The sequence below is a fragment of the Coregonus lavaretus genome, assembly GCF_964263955.1.
Source record: "Coregonus lavaretus genome assembly, chromosome: 5".
NCBI lineage: Eukaryota > Metazoa > Chordata > Actinopteri > Salmoniformes > Salmonidae > Coregonus > Coregonus lavaretus.
The window spans coordinates 66,088,419-66,100,996 of NC_139992.1; the positions used below are offsets into that span (position 1 = coordinate 66,088,419).

The following is a 12,578-nucleotide window of genomic DNA, read 5'->3' on the forward strand; positions in this document are numbered from 1 at the left end:
ATAACAGAGAAGTGTTCTTTGAATAAAAGGAGAAGAGGAAGATTGCAGCACAGACCGGCACAGGTGATGAAGAGGAGCACGAGGGACATGGTGGTCCGGAGCTGCAGCGGACAGGACGGTAGGTGGGGGGGGGGGGGGGGGGGGGGCAGCCAGAGGCTTAGAGAGTGTGAGTGTATGTGGTTGTGGTTGTATGTGGTTGTGGTTGTGTATTTTGTGGTTGTGTATTAAGAAATAACGATAGATTAAAAGTGATCAGGTTTTTCAGCTATTTTTTGAAAAACATCTATGGAACATTGGACAGAGGCCAGGTTTGCCATTGCCACTGTGTGCAGTTCATCTTAGGTGTGAACGAAAGTCATGCAATGGTTGCCATACGCTCTCAGAAAAAAGGTAAGGTTCAGGTACAGTATTGTTCCCTGGGGTACAAAAAGATCAAAATACACATAATGTACCTACAGAGGTACACATATGATCTCACATGGTACTGTCTGGTATCTTTAAGGGTACATGTGTGGATAATCTAGTATAATGGTACAATGGTATAATCTAGTATAATGGTATAATGGTACAATGGTATAATCTAGTATGATGGTACAATAATCATTGGAGGTGTGGCTTAGTGGGGAATTGGCTTTCAGTTAGTTATTTTTGCCACCCTTGAGTAGAAGTGTTGTACCAGTTTAAGTGGTCTATGGTCTGTTAATTCAAGTTCGAGTATTGCTCGCAAGGGTACAATTATTTACTTATAACTAATGGTACAATTGACGTACATTACAGGGTACAACTACAGTGACAAGCGTTTGTACACATTTAAGGACAATTTGCAACCTTTTCTTCTCAGAGTGTAGCAACGTAATGATTGGCTCCTAAATGCCTGGTCTATATTCTGCCGCATGGGCATGAGCTCATGCTAAGTCATCCTCATTACTGTCTCTACAGTATTTCATGCACATTAAGTCGTGTGAGGAGTACATAAAGTAAAAAAATGAGTTTAAAAAAAGGCTCCAACTGCAAGCAAACTCCACACTTCACCACGAGACAGCAGATTACCAATGCGGTTGGATATGGATTTGAAATGCAGGCATTTGTTAGGAGGCTAGTTTCAATGTGAGCGTCAGAAGAGATTAAATGAATGACTATTATATAAAATACAATTAAATAATTTCTATCTGTGCTGTTATTACATATACAGTAGGTGTCCTGTGTGTCTTAGTTGATAGAGCATGGCGCTTGCAAAGCCAGGATTGTGGGTTCCAGTAATGCTGGAGCCACCTAAACTTGTATGCACACACTAATATTAGTAATTTTGGATAAACCTGTCTGCTAAATGGTTTATATTATTATTATGTTTCCAGATTCTGTGGGGGTCTCTTGTTGGACATCAAACGCAAAGCGCCCCACTACCTGTCCGACTACACAGACGCTCTCAGCCTGCAGTGCTTGGCCTCCTTCCTCTTCCTGTACTGTGCTTGCATGTCACCCGTCATCACGTTCGGCGGTTTACTGGGAGAGGCAACAGAAGGACGCATAGTAAGTCACCATGGTTTCATCCCAAATGGCTCCCTATTCCTTACATAGTGCACTACTTTTGTGACCTGGTCAAAAGTAGTGCACTATATAGAGAATAGCATTCCATTTAGGATGCTGCCCATCCCGGTCAAATACACAGTAATAGAATAAAAAAGTGCTTAGAGATTTATTGAGAGATAAACTACACTGTAAAACCAGATAAATTCTGGCTACTCAAACATTTTGAGGAAACAGATTACCTAAAATAAATTAGGTTAAGAAACTTAAATAGCTGAAGTGAGCAGTACTACCTTCATATAAGTAATACAAATGCAGTTTTTTTGAGTAAGGTATACTTTTTTGATTTAATTGTAGTTACCATCCATGACTGTATTTGTTAGTGACAGAGACATGGTTGTTGAATTCGTTTATTTTCAGTCCTGTGGCCTTCACCAAGTGAGTTCCTAGGTGAATATTATCGTTATAATTGAACCATTACATATATCATAAGGCCTTATACAGTGGCCTGAAACTCATAGTTTACAGGCCACATCAGGCCTGCAAGTAGGGTTGCAAAATGCCACAAACTTTCCCAAATATTTTTCCAGTAATCTTCCAACCAGGATTTCTGGAAAAACCATGGACATTTCCAAGAATTTTGCAACCCTAACTGTAAATCCCATAATGTTGGCTTGCAAAGTGATGTGTAATTCCTATTGGAATCTAGCCAGCGTTAGGCTATCCAACAGTTGAAATTTGTATTCACCCGCAACCTGCATTCATAATGACTGCCAGGGTTAAGAACAATGGGAGGAAACTACCTAAGCCATTTAAACTGGAACAACCATTTCAGTAACGGGTGCAAAAACTCAATGATTGGATTAGTTTATAAATAATTATCTTTGTGTATCAAAACATTAAATCAATCAATCACTCAATGTACATGCAAAAATGCAGATATTAAAAACAATTCCAAAAAATCTACCTGCAGTAGAGCATGCTGGGAAAAAGTTAATTTGTTATCATATCGTTAAAAAATGTAGTTGGTGTGACTTCTCATTTAGTTCTGAGTCAGTACCACTGTAATAATGGCTTTTCATTGAGTTTGAGTACAACTTACTAGAAGTATTTGAGTTAAAAATACCTTGGGGTTTACAGTGTATGTTTCTTTGTGTCCTGCAGAGTGCAATTGAATCACTTTTTGGCGCCTCAATGACAGGAATAGCTTATTCCCTGTTTGCTGGCCAGCCACTCACCATATTGGGCAGCACAGGGCCTGTGCTGGTGTTTGAGAAGATATTGTATAAATTCTGCAAGTAAGTTTGTTTACAACACTATAGGTGTATTGTTTTATATAGCTATAATTATATATACAGTAGTTGTATAACACTATGGGCCCACATGATTAATAATCTCTACAGTGAGGGAAAAAAGTATTTGATCCCCTGCTGATTTTGTACGTTTGCCCACTGACAAAGAAATTATCAGTCTATAATTTTAATGGTAGATTTATTTGAACAGTGAGAGACAGAATAACAACAAAAAAATCAAGAAAAACGCATGTAAAAAATGTTATAAATTGATTAGCATTTTAATGAGGGAAATAAGTATTTGACCTCCTCTCAATCAGAAAGATTTCTGGCTCCCAGGTGTCTTTTATACAGGTAACGAGCTGAGATTAGGAGCACACTCTTAAAGGGGGTGCTCCTAATCTCAGTTTGTTACCTGTATAAAAGACACCTGTCCACAGGAGCAATCAATCAATCAGATTCCAAACTCTCCACCATGGCCAAGACCAAAGAGCTCTCCAAGGATGTCATGGACAAGATTGTAGACCTACACAAGGCTGGAATGGGCTACAAGACCATCGCCAAGCAGCTTGGTGAGAAGGTGACAACAGTTGGTGCGATTATTCGCAAATGGAAGAAACACAAAAGAACTGTCAATCTCCCTCGGCCTGGGGCTCCATGCAAGATCTCACCTCGTGGAGTTGCAATGATCATGAGAACGGTGAGGAATCAGCCCAGAACTACACGGGAGGATCTTGTCAATGATCTCAAAGCAGCTGGGACCATAGTCACCAAGAAAACAATTGGTAACACACTACGCCGTGAAGGACTGAAATCCTGCAACGCCTGCAAGGTCCCCCTGCTCAAGAAAGCACATATACAGGGCCGTCTGAAGTTTGCCAATGAACATCTGAATGATTCAGACGAGAACTGGGTGAAAGTGTTGTGGTCAGATGAGACCAAAATTGAGCTCTTTGGCATCAACTCAACTCGCCGTGTTTGGAGGAGGAGGAATGCTGCCTATGACCTCAAGAACACCATCCCCACCGTCAAACATGAAGGTGGAAACATTAAGCTTTGGGGGTGTTTTTCTGCTAAGGGGACAGGACAACTTCACCGCATCAAAGGGACGATGGACGGGGCCATGTACCATCAAATCTTGAGTGTGAACCTCCTTCCCTCAGCCAGGGCATTGAAAATGGGTCGTGGATGGGTATTCCAGCATGACAATGACCCAAAACCAGGGGCGGTGTGTTCAATAGGGCGATATGGGCGACGCACTGCCAAACGGGAAAAGGAAGGGATTTTTTTTCTAATCAATTATATCACGGCAACAGTAGTTATCAGTGTTGTAATCTAGACGTCTGATCTGCCACAGTGCCACTAAATGTCCAATCAGGCTAAAGTCGTGCTTCAAATGGCCCCCCCCCCCTTTTGGGGCGATTTCAGTCAGGTTGAAAATCGCCCAGAAGTCTGTCATAGACTCCCATGTAAAATCTATTTTTTTCAAATATCAGAGCTTTCAATACAATCTCTATGGGTTTCTGAGGGCTTGCACTTACGCGCTTTCGTCATACGTAACATAACCATGAACGTAACTAAGAAAAGAGCGGGTAGCCTCGTCAATCAATTCACTACTACTATCAAAATGGCTAGGCTTCAGTGCAACTCGATTGTGTCTTTGAAAGAAGTTCCTTTTTGTCGGCGAACAAATGAAGATAAATTGGCAACGAAACAATTAGGACCTCCCAGACTAAATTTAATAATTCAACAGGTTTCTACTAAAGGGGGGAAGTCCTACACCCGAGGTATTTCCAAAAATTGGTACGAACGAAAAACCTGGCTAGCAGGCTGCGATGTAGCTAATGCAGTCTTCTGCTACCCCCTGCTTACTCTTTCACCCTGAAGGCGGCACGGCAGACAGCACCGCTTGGACAGCGACTGGTGTGTAACGGACATGCACCATCTTTCAGGAAAGATTAAGAAACATGAGCTGTCAAAGACCCACATGGATAGCTGTTTGAGATTGTCTGCTTTGGGGAGAGTGAACATTCCCACTCAACTGGATGAGGGATACAGGCTAGCTGTCCGCCGCCACAACGATGAGGTTAGTGTTGATAATCACAAGTTTACTGGAGAACTGAAACTGACAAGGCTGACAAGATAGGACCCTTTTGTCCATTGTTATTGGATAGGAACAGAACTTATAACCAGCTCCTGACCTAAATAGATCTTAGCACAACATTTTACTCAACATATCATATTCCATATTCACTATAACAAATATATTTACTACGACATTAGCAAGAACCGCCACATCCTCAGCCGGCTAATCCAGTGTGTGAAGTTTTGCGGAGTGTTTGAGTTAGCTTTGCGAGGCAAAGATGAAACTGAGGGCTCCACCAACCCTGGTAAGCCAACACTTTTGAGATCAGTCAATAAATGCTTCTGGTATTGACTTATATGCTGCCCCTGTCTTCATGTTGTTGCTGGACATATCTTTTTTAAAATGTGTGTAGGTCACCTAAATCATCAGAAAAATTGCCCCCCCTGAGAATTTTTTCAGGAGCCGCCACTGCCCAAAACACACAGCCAAGGCAACAAAGGAGTGGCTCAAGAAGAAGCACATTCAGGTCCTGGAGTGGCCTAGCCAGTCTCTGGACCTTAATCCCATAGAAAATCTGTGGTGGGAGCTGAAGGTTCGAGTTGCCAAACATCAGCCTTGAAACCTTAATGACTTGGAGAAGATCTGCAAAGAGGAGTGGAACAAAATCCCTCCTGAGATGTGTGAAAACCTGGTGGCCAACTACAAGAAACGTCTGACCTCTGTGATTTCCAACAAGGGTTTTGCCACCAAGTACTAAGTCATGTTTTGCAGAGGGGTCAAATACTTATTTCCCTCATTAAAATGCAAATCAATTTATAACATTTTTGACATGCATTTTTCTGGATTTTGTTGTTGTTATTCTGCCTCTCACTGTTCAAATAAACCTACCATTAAAATGATAGATTGATCATGTCTTTGTCAGTGGGCAAACGTACAAAATCAGCAGGGGATCAAATACTTTTTTCCCTCAATGTATGTATTGTCCATAGCACTCAGGCCATTTCTGTACTTGCATCTCTGTGTTGTGGAAAATTCGATCCAAAGGTTAAGGCAGAGATATAATATAATATGATGATATAATAGAACAATCTTTAATACAAGCAGCTGCAGGGGAGATCCACCTCTGATTTCACAGAGAAGAACTCAAATAATAAATGGTTACAGTGGCTTGCGAAAGTATTCACCCCCCTTGGCATTTTTCCTATTTTGTTGCCTTACAACCTGGAATTACAGTGGCAGGTAGCTTAGTGGTTAAGAGCGTTGTGCCAGTAACCGAAAGGTCGCTGGTTCTAATTGCTGACTAGATGAGAAATCTGTCTGTGCCCTTGAGCAAGGCGCTTAACCGTAATTGCTCCTGTAAGTCGCTCTGGATAAGAGCGTCTGTAAAATGTAAATGTAATTAAAATGGATTTTTTGGGGGTTTGTATCATTTGATTTACACAACATGCCTACCACTTTGAAGATGCAAAATATTTTTTCTTGTGAAATAAACAAGAAATAAGACAAAAAAACAGAAAACTTGAGCGTGCATAACTATTCACCCCCCCAAAGTCAATACTTTGTAGAGCCACCTTTTGCAGCAATTACAGCTGCAAGTTTATTGGGGTATGTCTCTATAAGCTTGGCACATCTAGCCACTGGGATTTTTGCCCATTCTTCAAGGCAAAACTGCTCTAGCTCCTTCAAGTTGGATGGGTTCCGCTGTTGTACAGCAATCTTTAAGTCATACCACAGATTCTCAATTAGATTGAGGTCTGGGCTTTGACGAGGCCATTCCAAGACATTTCAATGTTTCCCCTTAAACCACTCGAGTGTTGCTTTAGCAGTATGCTTAGGGTCATTGTCCTGCTGGAAGGTGAACCTCCGTCCCAGTCTCAAATCTCTGGAAGACTGAAACAGGTTACCCTCATTCCTTCAATTCTGACCAGTTTCCTAGTCCCTGCCGATGAAAAACATCTCCACAGCATGATGCTGCCACCAACATGCTTCACTGTGGGGATGGTGTTCTCGGGGTGATGAGAGGTGTTGGGTTTACGCCAGACATAGCGTTTTCCTTGATGGACAAAAAGCTCAATTTTAGTCTCATCTTCCATGTGTTTGGGGAGTCTCCCACATGGCTTTTGGTGAACACCAAATGTGTTTGCTTATTTTTTTCTTTAAGCAATGGCTTTTTTCTGGCCACTCTTCCGTAAAGCCCAGCTCTGTGGAGTGTACGGCTTAAAGTGGGCCTATGGACAGATACTCCAATCTCCGCTGTGGAGCTTTGCAGCTCCTTCAAGGTTATCTTTGATCTCTTTGTTGCCTCTCTGATTAATGCCCTCCTTGCCTGGTCCGTGAATTTTGGTGGGCGGCCCTCTCTTGGCAGGTTTGTTGTGGTGCCATATTCTTTCAATTTTTTAATAATGGATTTAATGGTGCTCCGTGGGATGTTCAAAGTTTCTGATATTTTTTTATAACCCAACCCTGATCTGTACTTCTCCACAACTTTGGCCCTGACCTGTTTGGAGAGCTCCTTGGTCTTCATGGTGCTGCTTGCTTGGTGGTGCCCCTTGCTTAGTGGTGTTGCAGACTCTGGGGCCTTTCAGAACAGATGTATATATACTGAGATCATGTGACAGATCATGTGACACTTAGATTGCACACAGGTAGACTTTATTTAACTAATTATGTGACTTCTGAAGGTAATTGGTTGCACCAGATCTTATTTAGGGGCTTCATAGCAAAGGGGGTGAATACATATGCACGCACCACTTTTCCGTTATTTATTTTTTAGAATTTTTTGAAATAAGTTATTTTTTAAATTTCACTTCACCAATTTGGACTATGTTGTGTATGTCCATTACATGAAATCCAAATAAAAATCCATTTAAATTACAGGTTGTAATGCAACAAAATAGGAAAAAACGCCATGGGGGATGAATACTTTTGCAAGGCACTGTACATGTCCCTTATATAGTGGGAGGTGATAATACAATCATATTGTTTACACAACAGTTATTTTATACAAGCAACAGTTCTGGAACACAATGGCCTTGTGTTTTATTTTTATTTATTTTATTTAACCTTTATTTAACGTGGCAAGTCAGTTAAGAACAAATTCTTATTTACAATGACGGCCTAAAACAGGGTGCAGACTTACCAGGAGTCTATGAAAGGCAAAACATCACAGTCCAACACAGAACATATCCCTTGAGAAGTTACAACAGCTCACCCCAAATTCTGCCACCACATCTGATAATATGCGATTAGATTGTATGATGATCATCCATCCCAATAACAATAGTTATGGTCACATACTGGTGTAGGATGACCGGATGTCCGGATGTCCGGATGTCACATAGAGTACTGCCAAAGTACATTGATCATTTATTTTAATGTTCTATACTGCTTTAAGTAGTTTTAAAATACCATTGTGATAATGACAACCTCAGATCCCATATCCTGCAGATAGATCAGACGGGAGGTAAAAACCTCACAGATGTTGTCGTATAGTATATGAAATGTTAGTGCTGCAGTGTCAGTGATGCATTGTGTATGCATTGTACTGTGAAGGATCTATGTATTTTATAATTGAGCTGCCCTTTTTTGGCCAGTTTTCCTTTGTAAAAGAGGTCTTCTGACCTCAATGGGACTTCCTGAATAAATAAAGATTACATTTAAAAATGTAAAATAAAAGTGATGTTTTGCACTCTCTCCTCAGGGAGTACGGATTATCCTACCTCTCACTGAGAACCTGTATAGGGCTGTGGACAGCGTTCCTCTGTCTGCTCCTGGTGGCCACAGACGCCAGCTCCCTGGTCTGTTACATCACACGATTCACAGAGGAGGCCTTCGCCTCGCTGATCTGCATCATCTTCATCTACGAGGCCTTGGAGAAGCTCATCCACCTGGGGGAACACTACCCCATCAACATGAACAACAACCTTGACAAACTCACACAGTACTCGTAAGTGTGCACTCACTCCATTGAATCAAATCAAATCAAAGTTTATTGATCGCGTACACAGATTATATAAGATGCAGCGAAATGCTTGTGTTACTAGCTCCAACAGTGCAATAGATTGTCTCACAAATGCAATACAAATACAAAAGTAATCAAAAAATCTAAACATGAAATCAGGAAATGACAGAACGGGCCGAATGAATAATCCTGAATAGATACTGTATATTAGAGTGAGCAAACTCCCAAAATACAGGTGTGCCAAGCTTGTAGCGTCATACCCAAGAAGAATCGAGGCTGTAATCGCTGCCAAAGGTGCTTCAACAAAGTACTGAGTAAAGGGTCTGAATACTTATGTAAATGTGATATTTCAGTTTTTTCTAAAAATCAGTTTTTGCTTTGTCATTATGGGGTATTGTGTGTAGATTGATGAGGGGAAAAAACGATTTAATCAATTTTAGAATAAGGCTGTAACGTAACAAAATGTGGAAAAGTCAAGGGGTCTGAATACTTTCTGAATGCACAGTAAGTAAACAAAAGTATATAAACAGAATATGAAGTGACCAGCGTTCAATGACTCTCTATATACACTACCAGTCAAAAGTTTGGACACACCTACTCATTCAAGGGTTTTCCTTTATTTTTACTATTTTCTACATTGTAGAATAATAGTGAAGACATCAAAACTATGAAATAACACATATGGAATCATGTAGTAACCAAAAAAGTATTAAACAAATCAAAATATATTTTATATTTGTCACGTTCGTTTAATGACGGGTCGGACCAAGGCGCAGCGTGATATGCATACATGTTTATTATAACGAATAAACACAACGACAAAACAACAAACTAAACGAAATGTGAAGTCCAAGGTAGACACAAACAACATACCTTACACGGAACAAGATCCCACAACCCACTAGTGCCAATAGGCTGCCTAAGTATGATCCCCAATCAGAGACAACGAGCTACAGCTGCCTCTGATTGGGAACCACACCGGCCAACATAGATCTACACATAATAGAACTACAACATAGAATATATACAAACAAAGAATACACACACCCTGACTCAACATATAAGAGTCCCCTGAGTCAGGGCGTGACAATATTTGAGATTCTTCAAATAGCCACCCTTTGCCTTGATGACAGCTTTGCACACTCTTGGCGTTCTCTCAACCAGCTTCACCTGGAATGCTTTTCCAGTAGTCTTGAAGGTGTTTCCACATATGCTGAGCACTTGTTGGCTGCTTTTCCTTAACTCTGCCATCCGACTCATCCCAAACCATCTCAATTGGGTTGAGGTCGGGGGATTGTGGAGGTCATCTGATGCAGCACTCCATCACTGTCCTTCTTGGTAAAATAGCCCTTACACAGCCTGGAGGTGTGTTGGGTCATTCTCCTTTTGAAAAACAAATGATAGTCCCACTAAGGCCAAACCAGATGGGATGGCGTATCGCTGCAGAATGCTGTGGTAGCCATGCTGGTTAAGTGTGCCTTGAATTCTAAATAAATCACAGACAGTGTCATCAGCAAAGCACCCCCACACCATAACACCTCCTCCTCCATGCTTTACGGTGGGAACTACAAAGGCGGAGATCATCCGTTCACTCACACCGCATCTCACAAAGGCACGGCGGTTGGAACCAAAAATTTCCAATTTGGACTCCAGACCAAAGGACACATTTCTACCGGTCTAATGTCCATTGCTCGTGTTTCTTGGCCCAAGCAGGTCTCTTCTTCTTATTGGTGTCCTTTAGTAGTGGTTTCTTTGCAGCAATTCGACCATGAAGGCCTGATTCACACAGTACCCTCTGAACAGTTGATGTTGAGATGGGTCTGTGACTTGAACTCTGTGAAGCATTTATTTGGGCTGCAATTTCTGAGGCTGGTAACTCTAATGAATTTATCCTCTGCAGCAGAGGTAACCCTGGGTCTTCCATTCCTGTGGTGGTCCTCATGAGAGCCAGTTTCATCATAGCGCTTGATGGTTTTTGTCACGGTTTCGGCCGAGGCTGCCTCTCTCCCTTGTTCGGGCAGGCTTCGGCGTTCGTCGTCTCCGGAATTCTAGCTGCCACCGCTATATGTTTCATGTTCGTTTGCTTTTGTCTGTTTGTTTCCACACCTGTTTCTGTTTTGACGTAATTAGTGTCCTATAAGTTTCTCGTTGTGTTTGTCTAGTGTTGTGTGTGATTGTTCCCGTCAGTGTTGTGTTTTGCTCGGTTGAGCGTATTTCTCCACTGTGCTGGAGCTTATTTGCACCTGTGTGTGCACCGCTACATTTTGTCGCACCTGTTAGTGCGCATTTACCTTTCGCCTTCGTGCGTGTTTTTGCTGTCGGGCTTAGTTGTCCTGTTGCCTGTGTTGGGCCAGTAATACAGCCTTTGGAACATTCAGTCTGCGTCCTGCGTTTGATTCCTACACTACACCTACAACACGCCCTGACAGAATCACACACCACCAATGGAATCAGCAGGAGCCGAAGCAGCCCAGACGAGACTGGAAGCCCAGGTTCGGGACCAGCAAGAGCAGCTCCTGCAGATGGGGACCGCCCTGCAGGAGGTGATTACCACACTCCGAGGCTGGGGTTCGCCTCCACCGCCGCCCGCCCTGCCAGCACCATCGGCCAGCCCGCCCATTCCAGCGCCGGAACCTCGAGGAGTCCGACTATCTCTCCCGAGGGCCTACGACGGGACCGCGGCTGGGTGTCAGGGATTCCTGCTCCAGGTAGAGCTATACCTGGCCACAGTGCACCCGGCACTTTCAGGGCATGAGAGCGTGTCCGCCCTGATCTCCTGCCTGGCCGGAAAAGCGTTGGAGTGGGCCAACGCGGAGTGGAGGAAGATCGACGCCACGACGATTACGTACACCGAGTTCTCCCGCCGCTTCAGGGCGGTGTTTGACCATCCCCCGGAGGGGAAAGCGGCGGGGGAGCGTCTGGTCTTCCTCCGGCAGGGGAGGAGAAGTGCCCAGGAATTCGCGCTCGAATTCCGTACTCTAGCGGCAGATGCAGGGTGGAATGATCGGGCCCTCATCGATCTATACCGATGTAGCCTACGAGAGGACGTCCGTCGGGAGCTGGCTTGTAGGGACACCAGCCTCACTTTCGACCAGCTGGTTGATATGTCCATCAGGCTGGATACCCTGCTGGCTACCCGCGGACGTCCTGCGGAGGGTCCGTCCATTCCACCCTCCAGCGCCTCCGAGCCGTGTCCTATGGAGCTCGGGGGCGCTGGCGCTAGAGAGAGGAGGAGTCGGCAGGCTAGGGGGTCCATCCACTGCACCAACTGTGGTCGGGGAGGACACACCACGGCTAGGTGCTGGGGATGGCCTCCTAGGGGAGATGACGACAGGTCCCGCACTGGGGATTCCCTCCAGGTGAGTAGGCGCCCCACTCACCCAGAGCTCACTGTTGCCCATTTTTGTATGCCTGTACGTTTTCCACAGGTAGCACCTCATTCCCAGCATAAGGCGCTGGTAGATTCAGGCGCGGCTGGGAATTTTATTGATAAAAAGTTTTGTTTAGCGTTAGGGATTCCCCTCATTCCTGTTGAGGTTCCTTTTCCCGTTCACGCCCTAGATAGTCGTCCGTTGGGTACGGGCTTAATCAGGGAGGTCACGGCGCCACTTAGGATGTGTGCGCAGGGGGATCATCAGGAGATGATTCAGCTGTTCCTGATTGACTCTCCTGCGTATCCGGTGGTGCTGGGCATGCCCTGGTTGAGTACCCA

At 43.6% G+C, this 12,578-nt stretch overlaps 1 protein-coding gene across 1 annotated transcript in view; it reads left to right on the forward strand.

Annotated features, from left to right (window-relative positions):
* Window positions 1–12,578, forward strand: part of LOC311129321 (sodium-driven chloride bicarbonate exchanger-like) — a gene marked incomplete at both ends in the record, with an annotated part of 67,045 nt that overhangs the window by 39,998 nt on the left and 14,469 nt on the right. The window contains 4 exons of the mRNA XM_084161598.1: window positions 30–118; window positions 1,356–1,530; window positions 2,692–2,825; window positions 8,606–8,851. Coding sequence (XP_084017724.1) covers window positions 30–118; window positions 1,356–1,530; window positions 2,692–2,825; window positions 8,606–8,851 — 644 coding nt within the window. The remainder of the gene's footprint in view (window positions 1–29; window positions 119–1,355; window positions 1,531–2,691; window positions 2,826–8,605; window positions 8,852–12,578) is intronic.